Source organism: Stegostoma tigrinum, chromosome 7 (assembly GCF_030684315.1).
Source record: "Stegostoma tigrinum isolate sSteTig4 chromosome 7, sSteTig4.hap1, whole genome shotgun sequence".
Classification (NCBI taxonomy): Eukaryota; Metazoa; Chordata; class Chondrichthyes; order Orectolobiformes; family Stegostomatidae; genus Stegostoma; species Stegostoma tigrinum.
Genome location: NC_081360.1, coordinates 63,248,092 through 63,274,137, shown reverse-complemented (window position 1 = coordinate 63,274,137; position 26,046 = coordinate 63,248,092). Strand labels below are relative to the sequence as shown.

Sequence of the window (26,046 nt, the reverse complement as noted above, 5' to 3'; positions counted from 1 at the left end):
TTCGTCACCATTCTAGGTAACATCAGTAGTAAGCCTCCAATGAAGCGCTGGTGTTATGTCCCGCCTACTATTTATCTGTTTAGGTTTCCTTGGGTTGGTGATGTCAAAGACACACACGAGAATTCCTAGAGGCATGGCATTCCAACCGGAACTCCATCAACAAACACATTGATTTGGAGCCAATCCACCATCCCCTGAGAAAAAACAGGAAATGACATCAACAAACACAGGAAATGACATCACCAACCCAAGGAAACCTAAACCGATAAATAGAAAGCGGGACATAACACCAGCGCTTCACCGGAGGCTCACTGTTGATGTTACCTAGAATAGTGACGAAACGTCTGGGAATGAACCTTCAAGCTCAGTGAACCAGCTTACATTCGGAACAAAATAAAGACCCACTATTTTGTGGACCGAGAAGAGGAGAGCATGACTGTGTTGGTGGTAGAAGGAAGACGTCGGGTTGGCTGTGCACCCTTGCAACTGGTGGATCTTAATGCTGGCTTCGGCCTAACGCTGGTTCAGGGGAGCAGCCAACCTGCAACGATGGCTGCGACAAGTGCCCCGGGTCAGGGGGTCCGGAACACCATCCGCGTTCCCGTGAAGAAGGTGGATGAAGGTGCACCTGTGGATCGCACCTTCTTCGTGAAGAGGGTCCTGTTGGACTGTTGTGGGTTCGCTGCTGCGGACATTTACTGCCTGCAGGATTTCCCCGGAGGAGGTTTTTACAACGTGGCCTTCAGGAGTGCCAAGCTTTGCGAGCGCTTCCTGGAGGTTTTCAAGGAGAAAGGAGGTGAGGGCCCCCTCTCTGTACTGACCCTGTCCCGCTGTTTGTGATGCCAGCACAGAGGAGCCGTATGGTGACTGTACATATGTACAACCCACATGTGCCAGCAGTTGATGTCCTGACCTTCCTTGGAAGGTATGTGAAGGTGGAAGGGGACCTAACCAACATCATGGACCCCTTCGGGATCTGGACCAGTAAGAGGCAGGTCAAGGTGACGCTGAAGACGGGCGCAGACGGGAACATCGTACACCCTCCATCCAGCTTCACGTTTGATGGGAGCAAGGGCTACCTGACATACGCAGGGCAACCTAAAGTCTGCCATGCCTGTGGTAGGTCAGGTCACGTGGCGGCCGACTGCAAAGCCACCATCTGCAGGGAGGAGGGACACCTTACAAAGGATTGCCCACAAGAAAAAAGCTGCAACCTTTGCGGGGAAGCTGGCCACCTCTATAGGGCATGCCCGCGGCGGGGTACCACCTACGCCCAGGTTGCAGGCAGAGGCAATGGGGGGCAAGCCACCCCGAAGGAGAGGAAGAAGCCAGGGCCCTGCAAGGACCCCCCCCCCCAAAATATGCAGGAAGGCCAGGTCGTGCAGGAGGGCCCAGCCCCGCAGGACGGACCTGAGGCCAGCAAAGCGCCCCTGCAGGCTCTGCTCCCCCCAACAACCCGGAGTCGATGGAGGAGGCAACAGGTGACCCAGGGGAGTGGACGACGGTCCGGAAAGCGAGGAGGAAGGCGCGCTGGCGGGTCCAGGATCCGCAACCATCAGGCGGGAAGAGGCAGCCACAGGGGGGCTATCAGAGTTCCTGTGACGAGGGAGATTCGGAGGAGGCCCGCACAAAGCAGAAGCTAAAGATCTCAAGGGAGAAGGAAAGCAGCACCCTGCTTCCAGGTGACGGGAGGCATCCTGAGGCTCCCTCTGACACCCAGCCATGCGCCGCTGGGGCACTGGAGGGCCCCCCGGAACTTTCAGGCGGGAAGGAGAAAACAGCATGTCCCCAGCCTGACCCAGAGCCGAACTCTCCTGCCTCCGTACCCCCGACGGGGGGATGCCACCCGGAAGGCAGCACAGATGGTTTCCTGAGCCCGGAGAGCATCCAGCAGTTAGCCCAGGCAATGGGGATGAAGGGACAGATGGAGGGGCTGGACCTTGGACTTGGGCAGGGTACTGCGGTCACTGCCTACAATGGGGGTACGAGTTGCGAGCATTAATGTGCGCAGTGTCAAGTCCACCACAAGATGTGTGTCCACGTTGGCCTACCTGACCATCATCAAGGCAGACCTCCTGTTTCTGCAGGAGTGCGGGATATCGCACCTCGGCAGGTACGGGAAATGGTTGGGCGCCTGGACCTGTGGGCCTTCGATCTGGTCGGCGGGGGGGGGGGGGGGGGCGGGTAACGACTGTCGCTCCTCAGGCCTGGCTATTCTGCTGCAGGGGTGCAACTTCACCATCTCTCAAGTTCAGGAGGTGGTGGGCGGGCACCTCCTAGTGGCTGATGTCACCTACAGGAACGCTCCCCTGAGGCTGATCAACGTGTACGCCCTAGCAGTACGGAGTGAGCGGTTGGCCATCCTGCAGCGGCTTCCACCCCTGCTGGCTACATTCAGGCCGGTCATCCTAGGCGGAGACTTCAACTGCATCACCGATGCAGATGGAAGATCCGGCGTGGGGACAGTGGGTGGGGGGAGTCAACTGGACGTCACGTCCAGATTCCTGATGGGCACGGTGAAGGACGCCAAGCTGCTCGACGTCTTCAGCACCCCTGCAGATGGAGCGCAGCGGAGATACACCTGGTCGTGGCCAGACGGGTCTATCCGCTCAAGGATAGACTTCCTGTTTGTGTCACGGGTGTTCTCGGTCAGGTCCACTGGCGTCGAGCCAGTGTTCTTCTCTGACCACTGCCTCCTGCTGGCCGACTGTCACTTACAGGACGACCAGCCGGCTGGCAAGGGGACGTGGAAGCTCAACACGACTCTGTTGACCCCAGAGAATGTCGAGGAGCTTAAGAGGGAGTACGCCGGTTGGAGAACCATGAAACCCCTCTTTGAGTCTCCGGGCGACTGGTGGGAGACGGTGAAGGAGAACATCAAGAGGTTCTTTGTCCTCAAGGGTGTTCGGAAGGCGAGAGAGGGGCAGGGAAAGCTGTCGCGACTCCAGAAAAGGGTGCAGAACCCACTCCTTCTGCAGTCAATGGGGGTCGATGTCACGGAGGACCTCCGCGAGGTGAGGGGCCAGCAAGCCTCGCTCTTCGTCGCAGAGGCCTCCAGGATAATCTTCCGGTCCAGGGTCCGCTCCGTGGAGCGGGACGAGACGTGCTCGCGTTTCTTCTTTCAGAAGGTGCACAAAGAGAGCTCTGTGCTTAGCCGGCTGAAGGAGGACGATGGCTCGGTGATGTCATCTCGGCCCGACATTTTGAAGATCAGCAGATCCATCTATGCCGGACTGTACGACGTGAAGCCCACGGACAGCACGGCCTCCAAGTCGTTCCTGTCGTCTATCACGGAAGTCTTAGACGACGGCACGAGGGAGTGGCTGCACCGGCCGATATCCCTGGACGAGCTGACCAGAGCCCTCAAGTCCTTGGAGAGGAATAAGACTCCCGGGAGCGACGGCTTACCAGTCGAGCTGTATTCCGCTCTGTGGGACCTGGTCGGCCAGGACCTGCTGGAGGTGTATGATAGTGCGCTTCGGGCAGGGGAAATGTGCAAGTCCATAAGGAAAGGCATCATCACCCTCATTTACAAGAGGAAGGGGGAGAGGGAAGAAAGAGCGTGGGCTACAAAATCCTGGCCAAGATCATAGCCAAGCGGGTCAGGTCTGTCCTGGAATCGGTGATTCACCCTGACCAAACCTGTGCTGTGCCGGGCAGGAAGATCGCTGAGAGCCTCGCGCTCATCAGGGATACGATCGCCTACGTGCAGGACAGGCAGGTGGACACCTGCCTCATCAGCCTGGACCAGGAGAAGGACTTCGACAGGGTCTCTAGTGCTTACATAAGGGACTTCTTCTCCAAATTGGGGTTCGGGGAGGGCATCCGCAATTGGATCTGGCTGCGCTACACCAACATCGTTAGCGCAGTCTCGATCATTGGGTGGGAATCGGACAGTTTTCCCATTACAGCTGGAGGAGGCAGGGCTGCCCACTCTCTCCTGCCTTGTTCGTGTGCTGTGTGGAGCCCTTCGCCGCATCCATCAGGAAGGACGTGAGCCTGAAGGGCCTGACTATCCCAGGCAGCGGAGGCCTTCAGGTCAAGACCTCCCTGTACATGGACGATGTCGCTGTCTTCTGCACTGATTGTCAGTCGGTGAGTAGGCTGTTGGACATCTGCGGCCAGTTTGAACTGGCCTCGGGTGCCAAAGTCAACAGGGGTAAGAGCGAGGCCATGTTCTTTGGGAACTAGGACGACCGCTCCTTCATCCCCTTCACCATCAGGACAGACTACCTGAAGGTGCTGGGTGTTTGGTTTGGTGGAGCTGGGGCGTGCACTAAGATTTGGGAGGAGCGTATCACCAAACTGAAGCAGAAGCTGGGCAGGTGGATGGTCTGGTCCACCTCCATCGCGGGTAAGAACCTGGTTGTCAGGTGCGAGGGGCTTTCGGTACTGTTGTATGTGGCGCAGGCCTGACCTATTCCCTGGACCTGCGCCGCTGCGGTCACCCGGGCCATCTTCCACTTCATTTGGGGGTCGAGGATGGACCGGGTCTGCAGGGACACCAGATACAAAGACCTGGAAAATGGGGGAAAGGGCGTACGGAACGCCACCCTCGCCTTGATGGCTACCTTTGTGTGCGGCTGCAACAAGCTGTGCGTAGATCCTCAGTACGCAAACACCAAGTGTCACTACTTACTGAGGTTCTACCTGACCCCGGGGTTGCGAAGGATGGGCCTGGCCTCGTTGCCGCGGAACGCTCCGAGTAGTTGGACCGTCCCGTACCACCTGTCCTTCGTGGAGAATGTTTTGAAGGGAAACACCTTTGACCACAAGGCCATCAGGCAGTGGTCAGCACGTAGTATCCTCGAGATCCTTCGGGAAAAGGAGAGGGTGGATCCCGTCGTGTGGTTCCCCACGCAGACTGCCAAAGTCGTTTGGCAGAATGCCTCATCACCAGAACTGTCAAACAAGCACAAGGACATTGCTTGGCCAGCGGTGAGAAGGGCTCTGCCAGTGAGATCCTTTATGCATGCCTGGAATCTCTGCACCACCGCACGCTGCCCTCGAGGCGGCTGTGGGGGGGACGAGACTGTCGATCACCTCCTTCTGGAGTGTGCCTACGCGCAGGAGGTCTGGAGGGGGATGCAGTGGTTTTTGTCGAGGTTCGTCCCGAGCAGCTCCGTGACGCGGGACTCCGTGCTCTATGGGCTGTTACCCGGGACGCACACCGAGACCACCATCCATGCGGTCAAAGACGCTCTTTGGTCTGCCCACAACTTGCCGGTCTGCCAGCTGAAAGAACTGACCCCGACCGAGTGTTGCAGACTGGCGCACTCCAAGGTCCAGGGCTACCTGCTGAGGAACGTGCTAAAGCTTGGGGCAGCCGCCGCCAAGGCGCGGTGGGGAAAGACCACAGTATGAAACCCCTCGTCCACAATAGATAAAAGGGCCCTATCTGGTAATTGGGCCCAGCTGGTGCCTTCCCCAACTGGTCAGGGGGCCAACGGGGACTGTGCGGGGTGATGACTGCCGGGGTGTTTTCTTTGCTTTGTTTTTTTTTCTTCTTTGTTTGTTTTTTTCCTTTAGTTGGTGTACGTACCCCCTGGGTAACCCAGAGTGGCTTGCATGACTGGGTAGGTGTATAAATTTTTTTTTGTACATTCTCGGAATAAAGTATATTTTTTCAAATTTTAAAAAAAAGTAAAAAAACGTCTGAAAACTAACCTTCCAGCTCAGTGAGCAAACTCACATTCAGAATTCTCATCAAGCCATTCAAACCTTGAGCACAAAATTGGACATTTCTTTCCTCCATGTCAAGAATCACATTTATTGTCTGCCTAACTTTCCCACCATTTCCCATGTTGTTGAGGACCTGACAATATTCAGTCATTGGGGGGAAAAAATGTCATCACTTCAGGTATTTGCAGAAGGTTTGCGTCATAAAGTGTGCAATTTGTGAAATCAAAGAGGGGTAAGTCCGCATGCAGGCAGAAAGTAAAATTCCTCCAAAGCGAAATTCAGTGACAATCACAAACAATAGCAGGGAGCCCAGCTCATCAACCCAATAAATATTTTTCATTCTTCCCATACATCATGCACCCTCAATATTGCAACTGACAGCCAGTGAACTGGTTCCCAAACAGTCATTTTTATGCAAAGGCTGAGCTAAATGTACAGTGGGAAAAGCTTCTTCAATGCAACTGGCAAACTGGGCTTCTCTGTGGCAGCTCCAATCCTGAAAGATAGTGCTGCCAGCATGAAAGTACAGCCCAATAGGTACTGATTTATTCATGTCTCTCTGATCAGAGGGGCCATGTCGATACCCACCCAGGCATATGGTGGGTGTGGTGCAGATAACCCTTCTGGCTACTCTTTACCTTCCTTTTGGCTGGTGCTCTGGTTCATGGAATGCAACTTTCTGACGATGCAAGAGGACTAACTTTGCATGGTACTCTTCCTGCTCTTCTAGCCGACATTATTCATGGCAATTGCACTTTGCACCAATGGCTTTTTAGTCTCACTGCTTTACAAAATTAAGGGCTAAAATGTTCGTAAGTGATCCATCGTGTCAGAACTCTATGACATACATAGATATAACACTATAAAGGTTGTGGATGGATTTGTAAATGCATTGACTTGTAATTGTCTGAACTCAAGAAAACAAAAAAACTGGAGCTGGTAAAATCACAGAGCTTGCCCAGCCTGCTCCAACATTCAGCATGATCGGAGCTGATATTGCATTCAACTCAACTCTCCTGCCTACTCCTTGATGAAATTTGTGGTTTCCTTTACATTAGTCTGCATAACATATACCACTGAATGTCAGCTTCTTGTTGAGATGGATGTCTTGAAGCTTATTACTTCAATTACACAATTAGACTAATTACACAACTGCAAGAATAAACTTACACAGATAGCCCAAGTTCTGCACTTACTGATATTACTCCATATTTTATACACACAGCTGACTGAATAACAATACTATATGTGCATTAAGAGAGGATATAAAGAAAGGGGGGAGGAGGGAGAGAAAGAGAAAGGGAGAGAGATTGAAGATGAGATGAGTATCTTTACACTGAGACTTCACATGTATTGATATTATGGATCTATCTTAAAGGCGAAGGCCTCAAATCTAGACATGATATAAACTCCCCACAAACCTTGTTTTCTCAACAGACCAAAATGTTGTCTGAATATGTTTCAGACCTAAATAATGATGTAGATTCCACAACTCCCTGGAATAAAGGATTCCAAAGATTCACACCTCTTTAAGTGAAGAAAATAATTTTTCTCATTCTAGTCTGAAGAGATTGGCTCGCTATGCCGATACCATATCTCAGCATTTTAAATTGCTGATTAGCAGAAACAACAATCTCTCAATGTTCATTTTTCTGCACTATAAGCTGATAACAAAGATGTTCAACAACACACAGTCCTAAAGGTAATTCAATTTTCAGTTGGAATGCAGACATGGAATGTGATAAAGAAAACATCAATGTAGGTCACATTTTAGTTCGGACAAAAAGAATGTCATTCATTGTAACCAGTAAGAAATGAGAGTAAAAGCTATACTGCACCACTTACACCAGTCTAATCCTGCTGAGAAGTATTCCCTTGCTGTTTCTCAAGAATTAAGGGGAAAATATATTTCAAGTCTGACATGTGATAGTCTATTTTATTTGCCTGTACTTATACGATATGGAGGTGCCGGTGTTGTACTGGGGTGAACTTCACCTGACAAAGGAGCAGCGCTCCAGAAGCTTGTGATTTCAAATAAATCTGTCGGAGTATAACCTGCTGTCATGCAACTTTTGACCTTGTACTTAGATGGTGATGACATAAATGTTTATAGCTCACAGAAATCAGTATGGTTTAATTCTGACTATTGCTATCACAAGGAATAACAATATTATATTGCAGATTTTTACAAAGCCCTTTCAGATATTGGCTAGAAGCAGAAGAGATGTTCAGAATATTGCAGTGCATACTTTTGGTCATTTTGTCAATGGACACAGTTGTAACAGTCATAAAATCAAATGTGCAAACAAATACAAATCCAACTATGCTTTAAACTATACACTTTGTTGAGGCACTTCAACAGACTTAGTCGTTATCAGCAGCACAGAAATATACCTTCAGTAAAGCATGCTTCAGGTTCCATAGATTCTTCTGGTACTTCTTCTGGTTGGTCTCCCTCTCCAGGTGGATCCCTGTCAACAGTGCTCCCTTCTGATGAACTGCTTTCAGCCAGTTTCTGTTAAAGAAGCCCAAATAGAAGTTATTCACAAAGATAAGTCACTTAACCGCCTACTGCCAAGCAGGTTATAGTAGTCTCTGAGCAGCACATTTCATGTTGCCAAGATTGATTTACAACCATTACATCAATTACAATTTGAAAGACTGGTATGAAGTTCATACTACCATGAAATTGCATGTGATTACATGCATAAAGTAAACTGATATAAATATCCGTTACGTTCAAAAGAACATTTATGTATCTTCTAAAGAAGGCATGAAATATTTATATGAAAGAAAACATTTAATCCAATAATCCATGTGGAATCTTCATTGACATGAAAATACACTTTACCATTCAGTCTTTAAGGATTCCGAGCTTCTGCAATTTCTGAGCATCAGAAAGGAAGATCAGTAAATTAGCTTTAGGGTAATTGTTGCAAATCTTTAAACTTTTGTTTTCTATTAAAATGGATGAACTAGGGCAGTAGCACTCATGAATCAAAATAGTACACACACTAGCTCTGGAATTTAGAAAATGTATATGCCTGTGATTTGTTTGAAGATGCTGACATTATTAAACAAGTTTAAATCATCTGCCAATTTAATTCTTTTAGTTTTTGCAAATGGCATAAAGTATCTGTATCTGTGAACAAGTCTGGGTACTACTCTGAAATATGAGAATTTGGAGCTGGGCATTCCATTGGTGTAGTCTGGGATACAAGATATTTTGCACAAATTCACCCCTTCATGGTTGCCCTGACAAACCAAGTAAAAAGATGATGTAAGCAGGCAAATACATATAAAGTTATCATTTAATCATATAAAATTACGAACATTTCCCTAAAAGTTCTGCTTGATTTTTAATTAAAAATATAAGACCATTGTCTTCTTGCTTTATCAGAAAAATGTTCCTTAAAATAAAGCCAAAGTGAAGGACCGTGCCACTATTTGACTTCTCAGCTGAGCTGAAATAAGGCTTTTAAGGCTTTGTAATAGAAATTGTAAGGTCATTCCATTTCAAAGCATATTAGGTAAATTTGATATGCATGTAGATTCCTCCCTCCATCCATTTCAACGGTCATAAATATTGATTTGCAAATTCAGTGATCTCATTGCAAATGCAACCTTTCCAACTTAGTCATGCATCTCAACTACAATAACTTTGTGCCTTCTTATTTTTCAATCTTAATCAGTAGTACCTGTCAATGTTTCATAACCAAAGCCTCATTCAGCATTATAGCTGTAATGTTCCACATTACAAAGCAGAAATGGACTCAAGACAAAGCATTCTATCAAAACGCAACATTTTAATTTGAGACCAAATAAGGAAGAATTTCTTTCAATTATATCCACCTAACGTACAAATCTTTGGAATAATTGTTTTACATGTAGCAAGTGCCAATCACACTGATGTGGGGAAAAGATCAATGCACCAGTTGCCTGGCAATTACAGAAGTATACGCCCAGACATCAGATTGACAATGTTTGATGATATTCCATTGAATTGAATTACATTCGAGTGCTTTATGCATGGGAAATCATGTCTTCCAAATTTGATGGTTTTTTTGAAAAGGTGACAAAGAAGATAAATGAGGGCAGAGCAGTAGTTGCTGTGCACATTGACTTTAGCAAGGCCTTTGACAAGGTATTGCATGGCACACTGGTTAGTAACATGAGATCACATGGATCCAGGGAGAGCCAGCCAACTGGATACAAAATTGTCTTGACGGTAGAAGAGAGAGGGTGGTTGTGGAGGGTTGTTTTTCAGACTGGAGGCCCGTGATCTCTGGTATATCACAGGGATCAGTGCTGTGACCACAGTTGTTCTTTGTTTGGATGAACAATCTGAATTAAAATATAGGAGGCATGGTTAGTATGTTAGTGGATGACATCAAAATTGGTGGTATAGTGGAAAAGGTTATCTAAGAGTACAACAGGATCTTGATCAACTGGGCCAGTGGGCTGAGGAATGGCAGATTGAGTTTAATGCAGTTAAGTGCGAGGTGTTGTATTTTGGTAAGATAAACTAGGACAGGACTTGCACAGTTAGTGCTAGTGCCCCGGATGTGCTGTCGAACAGACAGACCTAACAGTGTAAGTACATAGATCCGTAGAAGTAACATCACAATTAGACATGGTAGTAAAGAAGGTGTTTGACACGCTTGCCTTCATTGGTCAGAGCATCGAATACAGGAGTTGGGATGTAATGTTACAGCTATACAAGACATCTGTGAGACCACATTTGGAATACTGCATACAATTCTGGTTCCCCCTCCTATAAGGAAGGATGTTATTGAACTGAGAAGAGTGCTAAAAAGATTTACAAGGATTTTACCTTGAGTTTTGAGAGGCAGGATCATCAGGAGCTTTTTGCCGAGAGCATAGGAGATTGAGAGGTGATCTAATAGAGGTTTATAATGTCACGAGGGGCATAGCAATCTCTTCCCCAGGATAGGGGAGACCAAAACTACAAGGCATACGTTTATGGTGAAAGGCAAAAGATTTAAAGGGACCCGAGGAGCAACTTTTTAACGCTGAGGGCGGTGAGTATATGGAACGAGCTGCCAGAGGAAGTGGTAGAGGTAGGTACAACTGCAACATTCAAAAGACATCTGGACAGGCGCATGATAAGAAAGGTTGAGAAGGATATGGCCAAATACAGGCCAAACGCAGGCAAATGGAACTACTTCAGTTTAGGAATGGTTGGCATGAACGAGTTCAGCTGAAGGGCCTGTTTCCGTGTCAATATACCTTGATGACTCTATTTGAGTGACTCAAGTATTACACTGAATTCAAAAATACGAATATATGAATATAACCAAATACAGTTGCCTATTAAAATATACCATAACGCAAGGGAGATTCTTCACAATAATTGGTAACAGTAATTTCCAGTCTGTCTTTTAAATTATTAGTCACGTTGAGGTGGCTTAGATGAGCATACTTCTTTCACCAGATTTTAAATCAGAGAAACACCCAAATTAGTGTTAAAAATATTTTTTTGTAAAAGTCATTTTTATAGAAGCTTGACTTTCTGTTAGGAGGAATTAACATGATATATATTCAGACTAAACAGTAGATCAGCAATTCATAACGGATCATGATTCTGGCCCACTTACATACATTCTATTGACACACTGATTTGGAAAGACTAACTATTCTCCATGTGACTAGAGTGCACAAAGTATCATGTTCAGTCATATGAACAGACCACAAAAATTCATTGAACCACAATGTCTTTAGATTACCAGCATTGCATGCATCATTCCATCAAGTACTACCAGTTATAGGTAATCTGAAGCTCCATATGCCAAAAACATTGTAGTTTTATCCTTCCTCCCCATCAAATCAAATGTTTATGAATCTTTTGTTTTCTTATAATGCCTGTGTCAAAAGTGCAAAATATGCAGTTTAAGTTGGCACTAGCCAAATAGCATATTAGTATTCTACATGTTATTTGCAACAGAATTTGGACTTCAGTATTGGTCAAATTAGTCAACTTAGAAATCCTCTGCCAGCATTGCAGTTAGTTTGGTTCAGCTGCCCAACTGTTTTCCTGCAGAATGATTAAGATAGTTTTTTTTTGTTGCACAGCCTATGTCTCACAGAGTAGTCAACACTATTTTCATTTTTATTTATTTTTGAATCCATAAGTAAAAATAGAAAATATCAAATATTCTACAGGTTGTATACAGTGGGTGAGCTGAAACAACAGTTTATTGAAAAATGCCACGAAGCTAATGCTGAACTTAAATTCATCTGATGTTTAAAGCGCTGGGCCATCAGAGGAGAAAAAAAACAAAATAAAAATTATGTTATTTCGGTGGATAAAGGATAATTAATAACCTTTAGCAATAGTTTAACGTTTACAGCATTGAGCAGTATTAGTTTTCATGTACAACAAATTGGTCTTACAATTCTCTTCTCAATGAAAACTGGTCTGCTTCTGGCATAGAGCTGTAATAATAACCAGATAAGTTAGGCTAGGTGGGTGGCAGAAGGCAATACACCTTTTGTGAAATTTATTGTCAGTAATTAGCAAAGAAAATGAAGAACACTACATTCAGAAATGAATAACACAAAACACACCTTTAAAGTTGTTACATTCTAAAGTACTTAGCTAAACCCATCAGTTAGATCTCTATGGTTATGACGCACAGTTTAAATCAGGGACTTAAAAAGTGCCTCAAATTTCTTCCCCCCTCATACTAAAATATTTGGATTTATTTTCAAGGAGTGCAGGAATAATTTACAAGCTCTGTTTTGTTGGAAAAGAGCGCAAATGAAATTCTTACCAAGTTACACATGTTGAATTATTTTGAAGTACGATCTGCTTTTCTGAAAATATACGAGTATATCATTGCTAAATGCACAGTTTATGACATTCTGCACTACACTGTTTTGGTCATGAAACTGTTATTTGTGGTATTTTGATGTAGTTACAAAAGACTTGCAGAAGTTAATTCATTTTTAAAGATATTTTCCCTGATACGCTTCCAAAAACCATTATTTGCCTTATATAAATATTTTCAATCTCCTCACGTAGAATATCATGCAAGACTTCATGTTATTTTGCAACTTATTTGGCAGAGACATAACTTTCTTTTCTAACAAAATTGAGGGCTAGATTTTCCCAGCTCTCTTGGACCAGTGGGTCAAGACAGTAGAGGGGAGCCACATTTTTATGAAATTAAAATCTGAGGAGGATATTCTGTCCCTGGCTCCATCATTGGATCATGGAGTTACAGCTCTAAACCACATGCAGTACCTGCCTCTCCTCACCTCCAAATGTCTACTTCAGGGAAGCTCTATTTCTGTCCTTTGGAAAGTTTCCTAGAGATGAATAGGGAAAAGATCAGTTTGGTTCCCAATGAACTGGGCAGCCTCAATGTAATTAAGGCTCCTCTTGAGGTGCAGAGGCAGTGTCCCTACCCCGGTACCAGAAGACCCATATCCAAGTCCCACCAGCTCTAGGAGGTAGGAACAGGTTGATGAGAAAAAAATAGCTCGGGGGTATTTTCTGGCCTTCCCAGCATTGTACTGGATTTGGAGGCCATCAATGAAACAGACTTAAGTGGGCTGAAGGGCCTCTGGAACTAAGCTCCATGCCCCAGTGACACAGCCAGGCAAAAGAAAGGCAGTATATGTGACCTATACTAATCCTCTGCAGGGATAACCTCTCCATATTCTTCTATCCTGTTCAGTTTTTAACTCATGCCTTGCAGACACTGTAGGCATAGATTATGGGTGCTTGGCCTTTGCCTTAACAAAAAAGGATCAGCGCTGCTCTCAAGTATTAGTTGCCTTCTTATTATCCATATTTGTTCAGTTTATGATAGGTGAATGTTCAAGAGTTGACAATCTCACAGACACAGCATGATCCATCTAAGTAGATCATAAAACATAGGTGCTGAAATTAGGCCTTTCAGCCCACCAAGTCTGGTTAGCCATTCAATCATGGCTGATATGTTTCTCAACCCCATTCTCCCACCTTCTTCCTATAACCTTTGATTCCTTCAACAATCAAGAATCTATCTATCCTTGTCTTAAGTATACTCAATGACCTGCCTTCCATAGCCTTCTTTGAAATGAATTCCATAGATTTACCTCACTCTGGCTGAACAAGTTTCTCCTCACCTCTTGACTTTAAGGCTGTGCCCTTGGATCCTAGTCTGACCTGCTAGTGGAAACATCTTCCCAATGTCCACTAAAACCAGGCTTTTCAATATTCTGTAAGTCTCAATGCGATGCCCCCCTCATCCTTCTAAACCCCATCAAGTATAGACCCACAGTCCTCAATTGTTCTTCATATATTAAGACTTCATACCTGATGTCCTTTTGGTGCCTGCTTTTTTTCTGATACTTTGTGTCAATATTTGGATAAATAAAATTAAATATTACTATATTTTCACAGATTGAGTCCATTCACTTCAACTGGATACAATTTCTTTAGAAAAAGTGCAGTGTTAGGCAAGTACTTACTCACAACAATGTAAACTATATACACATCCGTACAAGTGATTTTCGCAATTTAAGCTCGCATTTTTCAAGGAAGTTTAATTTCCTTTCATTTAAGTTACTACTCTAATCATTACTTAAATCTATTTTGAAATCTGGATGAATACTGCAATTATTCAAGAAAAGCAAATACCAAAAAGAGAACCAAGTGTTAATGTGATATCAAATGTACAAAATATTCATAAAATGTACTCAGACAAGCTGATTCAGTTTAAATACAAAATAAAGCACAACTACAGCACATTGAACTGAGGTTTATTGAGAATAGCCTGCAATGTCTGTGCAATTTCCAAAAGCAATCTCAAATTCAAACTTGAATTTGGCTTTGAAAGCATAATTTTGGAAGTCATTTTTCATGCTTTGCGTATTTTCTTAAATCAATCAATATGATGTAAACTCATTAGATCCGTTTACCAACTGTTTATGATTGGGTAATTACTAACGTTATTTTATTAATAGGTACACATTTCTAATTTAAACAGCCGCCTGCCATAGAATACACTCCCAATGATGATTAACCCCATATTACTTGACTTTTTTCATGTTTCCTTTATTTGTGCATCATTCTGGCCTTCTCCAAAAAGATTACACAGTCTCAATTACTGCTTGCATTCTTTACATATTCTTTTATTGCTATCCCAATTTTGTTATCAGTTTCTGTTTCTGTTTGTACTTGACACTGAAATCTCTACCCATTTCCCCATCCACTACCATTACTGGATTCAGCCCTTATCTTGTAGATGTCTCTCAGACAAAATAAAAGCAGGATTTAGAAAGTTGCATTAAACATGTTATGCATGAAAGCAAAATGTTTAATGATTGTTGAGAAATTGCTTGAGGAAAAAGGGAATTTTTGCAAGGCTAGAAAATGCAGCAGTCTGCGCAAATCAAAGATGGTACTGCTATGATGTATTCTTTGGATATTCTAATTTGGGTAGAGTAGGCTAAGGGTTATTCAATTCGTAACACAGTGATTGAGAGTACAACTTCCCCCATGGTGTTTTATTAATTGAATTCAATAAATCTGGTAATCTGTGGGCTGACACAAGAGAATTATTCATATGAAAGTCTCTGGATTGTTATTATAACAAACTGATTCACTAATGACTGTGTGGGTAAAATTCCTGCCACCTCTATGTCATGGCGGATGACTTCACCCCTCAGAATCATCTTGATCAGTTTTGCCCAAATCCAGCAATAAAAGTGAAAAGAAATCTCAATTGTCATCAGGTGTTGGATATAACATAACTTGCAAATATTACAAGATAACAAAGTGTGAAGCTGAATGAACACAGCAGGCCAAGCAGCATCTCAGGAGCACAAAAGCTGACGTTTCGGTCCTAGACCCATCAGCCTCTCTGAAGAAGGGTCTGGGCCAGAAACGTCAGCTTTTGTGCTCCTGAGATGCTGCTTGGCCTGCTGTGTTCATTCAGCTTCACACTTTGTTATCTTGGATTCTCCAGCATCTGCAGTTCCCATTATCACTTGTAAGTATTACAATCAGGATTAAATAACTACAATAAATAATAGTTATAAGATACAACTAAATAATCAATATTTTACTAAAAATAATGTCAAATTATTATTGCTTCAAGACTGATTACTTTTGTCTAATATATTCAAGTATCCACAAATTTTCGAGCACATATAAATGTGTTCATGTTTTTTGACAAAATCTTTTTATGCAAAAAAAATCAACATTTCTGTTTAGAACACACGTTTCGTAATCTCGTAAGCATCTATGAATGATTAGACACCAGAAAAGCCATTTTGCACTATCAGTTCAAAGATTTTTGCTCTTCCTGTCATGTGACCAAGGGTTTCGGCAAGTACAGTGTGCATAGGGGGAAAGAGATTATGCCTAATAAAACACATATTGAAAACAATGGTGGTAATGTTAATTTCTTCTGTCAAATGAGAAAGTGATAGTAGCAGCTTATTATCCCATTTTACACATCCTTCCTCGTTTTCCATTGAAAAGGTTAAAATTACCTTTTGTTTGGATTGTTCAATAGCACAGTCTGGCGATGCTTATGGATAAATAATTTCACTGAATTATCTAGCAGAATCACCAATGATATTTTTAGAAAATCATTGTGTTAATTCTCTTAAACCATTCGAAAAAAGTGTTTCATCAGCATTCTGAGCCATTCTGTTACATTGATTCATGCTTTCATTTCTCTGGTTTTGAACAGTAGTAAAGGACTAATCCAGTAGTTTTGACAAAATACAACTAACTGCTCATATCACTTCAAACTTAAGAAATAGGTCAATTAGCATTTATTTAAAATAAATTAATAAGTGTTCTACTGTAATGGTAAGCCACACTACACATCCATTGAAAGACAAAGTCCATCTACAACTGGGTCACATGTAGGATTAGCTAAAATGTTGTGCATTTCACAAATGCTGCTAGTTAAAAAAAACAGCCTATTTTTAGGCTTTGAACAATACATTCAAAATTTATTAGGTGAATAAATTGGAAAGCATCTGCAGTTTAAAACATTTGGCACTCAGAAAAATCACTACAGTACTGATTCTTATCACAAAACTTGCGATTGAAAAAGTATTGGCAAGTTTGGCTAAAAATAAAAGTCGCTGAGACAGCTGAAAGTGGAAAGGGATTTAAAACACAAGGCGGGGGGTATTGGAAAGAGAATTTCAGAGCTTGTATAGCTGAATGCTCTTACTTTAAAACACAACGGAGGACAAATTAAACTCACAGGCCTTGGTGGAAAGAATGGCAAGTGCAAAACAATGTGAAATGTTTGGAAGTGTTACATTCAAAAAGGAATTTGTAAGGGAGGAACAAAATTTTTAACTGAATATATTTGAGAACAAGTTGCTTGCTCAGATCAGAATGATAATAAATAAGCTAGATTTGGTCTGGGAAGGGTAGATGTAATGTGCTAGGTAGTAGAATCTCAGCCAGAGGATGAAGATGAAATTGGTAAGATTCATTGGCATTGGAGTTGAGTCAGAAAGTCAGTGAGTGATCATAAACAAGCAGAAACAAGTGATCTTGGTGAGTAGCACAGTACAGGTTAGAACTTCAACATAGGATCATCAAGTTACCTGCAGAAACAGACCAAATGTTTACAAATTGTTGATTGGAGCATGCAAAACGGAGACAAGTCAGGAGTTGAGGGACAGAGGAAGGATAGACATTACAGCATACATGTTGGATATGTGGATGTGATATGATGAGAGGAGTATAAATGAAAGACATCTGGTGCAGCACAATGAAGTGGCTGACCATACTTGAAGGCTGTAATGGGGTAAAGGAAAATGAGGAGAAACAACAGTTCTGATTTTCCCATTATAGGAAGGATATTACTGAGCTGAAGAGGGTTCAGAAGACATCTACCAGAATGTTGTTGGGAATGAAGGGTTTGAATTATAAAGAGAGGCTGGATAGACTGGGAACTTTCTCACTAGAACATAGCAGTTGGAGGGGTAACTTTATAGAGCTTCATAAAATAATTAAGGGTATAGACAAGGTGAACGGCAGGTGTCTTTTCCCGGGGTGGGGGGGGGGGGGGCGGATTTAAAGACTCAGGGACATATTTTTAAAGTGAGAGGAGAAAGGTTGAAAAAGGCATTGGGGTAATTTTTTTTTAGATGCACAGAGTGTGGTTTGTGTGTAGAACGGACTTCTACAGGAGGTAATGGATGCAGGTATAGTAACAATGTTTAAAAGACATTTTGATAAGTACATGAATAAGAAATATTTGGAGGGATAAGGGCCATGCGCAGGCAAGTGGAACTAGTTTAGTTTGTGGTTATGGTCGACATAGACTGGTTAGACCAAAGGGTCTGTTTCTGTGCTGTATGACTCTATGACTATAACGGGATGTATTGGCTATCGTAAAGATTGTAATTACCAATTTTGGCCCAAGCAGCCCCATTGTTATGATTCACAATAAACTGAAAGGACTAAAGGCAACACTACATCTGAGGATCTCAGAATGAAAAGGAGAACTTTGTAGTTTCAACAGATATTACTGGCATGAAAAATTTAGTCTTTTAAAAAATTAATTTACAGGATGAGGGAGTTACTGACTAGGCAGCATTTATTGCCCATCCCTTACTGACCAGATTCAACCACATTGCTTTGGGTCTGGAGTCACATGTAGGCCAGACCAGGTAAGGATAGCAGTTTCTTTCCCAAAAGGATATTACTGAACCAGATGGGTTTTCCCTAACAATTGGCAATGGATTCAAAGTCACTCTTAGACTCTTAATTCCAGATATCTATTGAAATCAAATTCCACCATCTGCTGTGGCAGGATTTGTACCCAGGTCCCCAGAACATTTCCTGGGTCTATGGATTAACAATCCAGTGTTAAAACACTAGGCCATTGCTTCCTTTTTGAGGTGGGAAGTAATGGTTCTAGTTTTAAAGTTGAGTTAGCTCTTATGGTCAGTAACGACTGCATCAAGTTGAGGTTGCTAAGTGGCTAGGCATTGGATTGGGATGAGCTGAGGAAGCCATAAATCGATCCCACATAAGAATTGAATCTGGTGGTGAGGGCAGAATTGGGAGATATTGAAGAATTTACAGGGGATTGGAGAAGGAGGGAACTAGTCAGACATGAACAAATACAGTGATTGATGTAAAAAACTGTTCTTCTACAGGAATCATTTTTATTCATATTAGGTAAACCAATGTTGAGTTAAAGATAGCATGGACTCCCTGTAATATAGCTAGTCTTGTCTGATATGGAATATTGTAGAGGCCTAATGAAAACAGAAATGTTATATATAAAGTTGCTTGTCATTTTAAGTTTATTATAATTATACTTATATGTGTGCAAGGAAATACAAAGCATTAAAAACTTTATTCTCTAATATATTGACGGCAATTTTTCAAGAATTACATTAAATGGATTGGAAACGAAATTAAATCAAATTGAAAACATAAAACTATATTTCTAAAAACATATTGCTTTATATAACTTGTCATAGGTTTTAAGACAAATTGTAACATTTAAATACACTACCTTGTAATTTACAAACTTTAGGCTGGTTAAACATTCAGAGTATTGTGTTTGGGTCTCTTTAAGAAAAAATATGCTTGTCATAGAGACTATACCAGAACGACACACCAAACAATTCCTGAGATACAAGATTTGTCCTTTGAGGACAGACTAAATCGCTGGAGTTTAGAGTAATGGCAGGTAATCTCATTCGAACCTACACATCTTTTACAGGGGTTGATAGGACAGGTGCAGCATGTGCCCATCGGTTGGTGGGTTTGAAGCGGGGTCAAAATCTCAGAGTAAGGGGCAAGTCATTCAGGATTGAGACAAAGAGGAAGTATTTTTGTTCAGAGAGAGGTGAATCTCCAGAATTCTCTCCCTTGAGGACTGTGAAGGCTCAGTTGTTGAGTACATTCAAGATTAAGATAGACAGATGTCCATATTTAAAATAAAACAAATGATATCGGGATAGTGCAGAAAATGGTGTCAAAGCAGATGATGATTTTCCTGATTAGTGGAGCTGGCTTAAAGTTCCAAATGACACACTACTTCAATGTCATATGTGTGCTATCTATATACAGTTGTTAAAGCTGTTGCAAATATTGAACTATAAGTCTTACCTTTACATGCAAGATTATAACACACATTATTGCAATGCACCTTGATTTCTTATACCCACGAGAAAAACAAAATATCTTCTTACCTCTTTGCTACCTTCTAGGTCTGATTCACTAGTGAAGTCTTCTGTGTTAAGGTTTTCAAAGTCTGACTCTCCCAAAGCTATTGGAACAGTAACAGTGAGGCTTGGATTGTGAATAAAAGACATGTAGTCACTTTCATCAGCATTGTATTTGCCCATACTACTGCCGATTCCACTGGTGGTGCAATTTCCATCCTTATGATAGTCAACATCTTTCGTGATTTCAACAGTTGCATGATCAGAAATATATATGTCTTTCTTGCTATGCAAATCATCAAGAGGTTTGATGTCTTCTGTGACTTTCCTCCTGATAAAGGCTCTGTGAATTAATTCTCGCACATTCCTTTTAACATAATCAATGCCTCTCTGTATCCTCCCCATAGCAATCTGTAGGTTATTCATTTCACTGTCATCATCTGTAGCAGCAAGGTTGTCAGCACTGAATGAGCTCAGCAGCAAAGCCAAAAATAAATTCAATACCTGGCGTTCAAAAAGCATAAACATCAATGTTCTAATTGATGCTATACATTCATACATAACATAGGAAATGTAAAGCCTTGTCTGTTTTTATTTCAAGATTATGCAATATTTTGTATTTTACATTATTCCAGGTATTTCACTAAACATGCAATATTTCTCCTATAAACATAATGAACATATATACCAGGGACTCATTTCTCCCAAGACAACATCGTGAGCCCAAACTTAAGTAATGATTACATGCACTTTTACACTTTTTTCCAAAAAAAATTCAAATTGCACGTGCTAAAATTAAATTTACACAAGTATGATTACTAATACCTAATTTTTAATATTTGTCATTTTTATTTATGTTTAAACTTACTATTCTAACCATATGAAATTCAAAAATGTTTCATTACGTACCACAAGATTACCAATTACCATGACCATCATGAAGACAATGAGGCACATTGATTGTCCAGCTACTTCCATGCAGTCCCACATTGTCTCAATCCATTCTCCGCACAACACACGGAACACAATTAGAAAGGAATGAAAGAAGTCGTTCATGTGCCAGCGAGGAAGTTTACAGGTCTTCTCAATTTTACAGACACACTCCTTGTAGCTTTTACCGAACAGTTGCATGCCCACCACAGCAAAGATGAAGACAATGATGGCCAACACCAAAGTCAAGTTGCCCAAAGCACCTACTGAGTTGCCAATAATTTTAATCAGCATGTTCAAGGTCGGCCATGACTTTGCCAATTTAAAAACTCTGAGCTGAAAAACAATGGTTCATGACAAACATTATTCATTAGCATAATATTTCTTTCTTCAGTAGTTTTATCATACCTTCTGGGCTTCTCACATGTAACTTTTCTTGCAGAAAATCAATTAAAATAGAGCATGCAATTTATCAACAATGTACATAAAGTGATTTTCAATGAACTGTAATAATGTAGCATTAGAATACCATAAAAATAGTTTTGTTTGAAAAAATGAATAATTACCAATCGGAAAGATCGCAGCACAGATAGTCCTTCCACATTAGCGAGACCAAGTTCCATTAGACTGAGACTTACAATGATGCCATCAAAAATATTCCACCCTTCTTGGAAGTAATAATAAGGATCCAGGGCAATGATTTTGAAAATCATTTCACCAGTAAAGATGCCAGTAAATACCTGGGGGAACGTATGGGGGTTATTGTTGCTTTTTCCACCTTTCACTGAAAATTGCACACTGAAATTTCTGACCACAGCCTTTTACCTGATCAGTAAATGTCATAAGATGATAGAGAAACTGAAATGTTTTGAGGATCACAGTGTCCTTACAACTAGCAGGTAAGGCAAGTATCGTACCTATCTCAAATTTTGCAGTCAGTCTCTATTAGTTTTCATGGAAAAGTGACACAATAGCAATCAATCATGTGTGTTTAATCTGTGATAATGGGAACTGCAGATGCTGGAGAATCCAAGATAATAAAATGTGAGGCTGGATGAACACAGCAGGCCCAGCAGCATCTCAGGAGCACAAAAGCTGACGTTTCGGGCCTAGAGGGTCACATTTTCTTATTCTCTATTTGTCAACCTGGGTTTTGCTATAATGTTTTTAATGGAGGCATTTCATTTAAAATAAATGGATTAATGCATCCACTAAAATAATTGATTTTTTTTTCAATTTGAACCAAAAATTCCATTGCAATCTGAGTCACATTCATTATTTGTACACTCATCAGCAAAAAAAAATTGTTTGGCTTTAATTTTGAAACTTTTTTTGCTATGAAAATGTGCATGGTTGCATTGTATTCTTCTCTATAATTGTAGTATATTGGTGCAAGTTTAAGTCTGTGATCAACGCTGACTTTTATGAACTGCAATGTACATCTTGATAAACTGTGATAACTTTGCTGACATTCAAGTGGAATAAATAAATCTATTAAAATATTATTGTTGAGTTCTAAGATATCTTAATAAGAAATACTTAATAACCACCTCGTAAATATTCATTTCAACATCTGTTATTTAATTGCTTTGTTAAAAAAATGTTCAATTTGCATGACAAGCCACACTGAATTAATTAGTTAAAAGGAAACTAATATTGGCCTAAACTAACCAACTTCTATTTCAGAAGACTTTCTTATAGGACTCCTTGTTATTTAGGAGATATTGATGGCAGAACACATACCAAATTCCCATATGTGAGTACATCTTCAAAGCTCTTTGTCATTGGGTAATGTTCCATCGCCATAAAGGCAGTGTTCAGCACAATGCAGATAGTAATAGCAAGATCCACAAAGGGGTCCATCACAATTAAATGAACAATTTTCTTTATTTTTAGCCAGTATGGATGGCAATCCCAGATCAAGAAGGTATTTGCAAATTTATACCAGCATGGAGGACACTTCTGTCGTGATTCTTCAAGTTCTGCAAAATGCAAATAAAATGCAGTTATTAAAAAATGCCAGAATAAACAAATAATTTTATATAAATCTGAAAGCTGTGACAGTAAATGGTCACAAAGTCAGGTTGTGCAGTGCTCACATTTGCAATACTGCAGGTGCATTTTAAAGTTGAACATGACATCCTGTTTCAGTTTCGGCCATGCCTGAAGTCATTTTGGGTAGGTTCTCAATGTATGTGCAGGGAATGTATGTCAGTAGTGTGCAAAATTGACAGATCTGCAACATTAGTTCAACAACAGAGCTTTTGAACTAAACATTCCAACATTCACTTTCTCTCAGTCATATTATTTTTATTCAGCAGTCTCCTCTCACTCTTCTGTTATAGAAAAGACTCAAGGACAGGGTTGCAGCAAGGAAATGGAAGGGGGTGAAAGTAAGAGCGGCATAATTTTACAACCTGCAGTTTATTCATCAGGAAAGATGGATGACATAGGTGAAATGGGAAGTTGGAGACGGATTCAATAAAAACATATCAACTTCTTTGATAGTTTCAACCTAGCTGCTGTAATTGCTGTTCCTCTGATGCATAACAATCCATCTTCATTCAGGATGACAACATGCAGCCATGTGTATCCACAGCTGTATCTCTTGCTTGCAGCCTTATTTTGTAGGAGAAAGTTAAAAACAACTTGGAGGCATATGGTTCAATTTGTTCAGAAAGTGTGCCTTGAACATACTGGCATGTGCCATGTGTAAGATATGGTTATGAAAGTTGCAGTAGCACAAAGTGTGTGAGGATGTTGTGGAACTAAGAGTGAAGTATGAGTCATAATTGATATTGTGGGGTGTGATTCAGTTCTAAGTATATGGCATTCAAATATGACGTTGATCATATGAGGTGATTAATTTTTTTTTGCACTGCATCTACACCCTCAGGAATTGGTTGCAATTGTTATTTGTTCCAAATGCCTTTGCAGTGTTTGCTTGAAGAGTCTGCTGGTTTCCTGTGGAAAGATAAGACCTCTCCTGTCCAACTCTTGTGCTGCAATAAGAACCTTAGAGTCTTATCTCTGCCCTGTCACACCATTATTCCAAGTTATTTCTGCTCAGGCCCTCTTCTCCAATGCTTACAGCACTGGCTGTAGCCAAGTTGCTCCTCTGTTTTAAGAGGATCAGTTGACGGTAAGTGATGCTGGCTAGCGTTAAATGGTTTGAATCTCATATGAGATTCTGACCCTGTTGAGGCATACAGCCACTCTCAAATGGTGCGATCATAGAATTGAGCAGGCAGCAGAAACTTTGCCTGGTGCCAAAGGGGAAAGAACAGAAATAACTACAAATTGTGAGCACCCGGCCTTTTTTTTGGAGGGGGGAGAGTTATTCAATTTTATTCTTAATAATTTTGTCCAATGCAGAAATTAAAAATGACTTGCATTTTGACATACAAAATAATTCAGGTATATTGTCAAATCCCCACAGAAATGCGTCGCTTTTTCAAAAATCATTCAACTGTGTTCGTAGTTCATGGATGAATGGGATTACAATTGCTGAGGATAGGATTTATTATAATCCTCTTCAAGCTATTTATTATCTAAACCATTTTAAAAAGCTTTTTAATAACTTCCGCACAAATCCATTTTGTTTGTTTAGATTTACAATGTCTTATTCAACCCCTTTATACGACAGAAAGTGTTACATACTGGTGTACATTTCCACAGGTTACAGGTATTCTCCATAGTCAAATATCCACTTGTTGGCAAACTGCCTGACTGTACAGACAACACAGTCAAGCTCAATACTGGATCTAAGATAACAAAGTGGATGAACACAGCAGGTCAAGCAGCATCTCAGGAGCTCAAAAGCTGACATTTTGGACCTAGACCCTTCATCAGAAAAGGGAGATGGAGAGAGGGTTCTGAAATAAATAGGGAGAGAGGGGGAGGCGGACCAAAGATGGGTAGAGGAGAAGATAGGTGAAGAGGAGAGTATGGGTGGGGAGGTAGGGAGGGGATAGGTCAGTTCAGGGAAGATGGACAGGTCAAGGGGGTGGGTTGAGGTTAGTAGGTAGGAAATGGAGGTGCGGCTTGAGATGGAGGAGGGGATAGGTCAGAGTAAGAACAGGTTAAGGCAGGGACGAGCTGGGCATTTTGGGATGCATTGGGGGGAGGCGAGATTTTGAAGTTTGTGAAATCCGCATTGATACTATTGGGCTGCAGGGTTTCCAAGCGGAATATGAGTTGCTGTTCCTGCACCCTTTGGGTGGCATCATTGTGGCACTGCAGGATGCCCAGGAAGGACATGTTGTCTAAGGTATGGGAGGGGGAGTTAAACTGGTTCGTGACTGGGAGGTGCAGTTGTTTATTGCAAACCAAGTGTAGGTGTTCTGCAAAGCGGTCCCCAAGCCTCCGCTTGGTTTCCCCAATGTAGAGAAAGCCACAATGGTTACAGCGGATGCAGTATACCACACTGGCAGATGTGCAGCTGAGCATCTGCTTGATGCGGAAAGTCATCTTGGGGCCTGGGATGGGGGTGAGGGAGGTGGTATGGGGGCAAGTGTAGCAAATGCAGTTGCAGGGGCAAGTGCCGGGTGTGGTGCTGTTGGAGGGGAGCGTGAAGCGGACAAGGGAGTCCCGGAGGGAGTGGTCTCTCCATAAAATAGACGGGGGTGGGGATGGAAAAATGATTTTGGTGGTATGGTCGGATTGTAGATGGCGGAAGTGTCAGAGGATGATGTGTTGTATCCGGAGTTTGGCGGGGTGGTTTGTGAGGACTAGAGGGATTCCCAACCTCCGGATGCAACGCATCGTCCTCCGACACTTCCGCCATCTACAATCCAACCATACCACCAAAATCAGTTTTCCATCCCCATCCCTGTCTACTTTACGGAGAGACTACTCCCTCCGGGACTCCCTTGTCCACTCCACACTCCCCTCCAACCCCACCACACCCGGCACTTTCCCCTGCAACCGCAGGAAGTGCTACACTTGCCCCCACACCTCCTCCCTCACCCCCATCCCAGGCCCCAAGATGACTTTCCGGATCAAGCAGATGTTCGCCTGCACATCTGCCAGTGTGGTATACTGCATCCGCTGTGCCCGTTGTGCCTTCCTCTACATTGGGGAAACCAAGCAGAGGCTTATGGACCGCTTTGCAGAACACCTCCGCTCGGTTTGCAACAAACAACTGCACCTCTCAGTCACGAACCATTTTAAATCCCCCTCCCATACCTTAGACAACATGTCCTTCCTGGGCATCCTGCAGTGCCACAATGATGCCACCCAAAGGGTGCAGGAACAACA

The 26,046-nt window shown here is 42.3% G+C and overlaps 1 protein-coding gene across 6 annotated transcripts in view; it reads right to left on the bottom strand.

Moving 5' to 3' along the window:
* Positions 1 to 26,046, bottom strand: part of scn1laa (sodium channel, voltage-gated, type I-like, alpha) — a 176,456-nt gene that overhangs the window by 71,647 nt on the left and 78,763 nt on the right. For all 6 annotated transcript variants that reach the window (XM_059647325.1, XM_059647329.1, XM_059647324.1 and 3 more), the window contains exons 14-18: positions 22,531 to 22,769; positions 21,354 to 21,527; positions 20,767 to 21,123; positions 19,885 to 20,361; positions 8,077 to 8,197 (exon numbers count right to left, since the gene is read on the bottom strand). In XM_059647325.1, the coding sequence (XP_059503308.1) occupies positions 8,077 to 8,197; positions 19,885 to 20,361; positions 20,767 to 21,123; positions 21,354 to 21,527; positions 22,531 to 22,769 (1,368 nt within the window). The remainder of the gene's footprint in view (positions 1 to 8,076; positions 8,198 to 19,884; positions 20,362 to 20,766; positions 21,124 to 21,353; positions 21,528 to 22,530; positions 22,770 to 26,046) is intronic.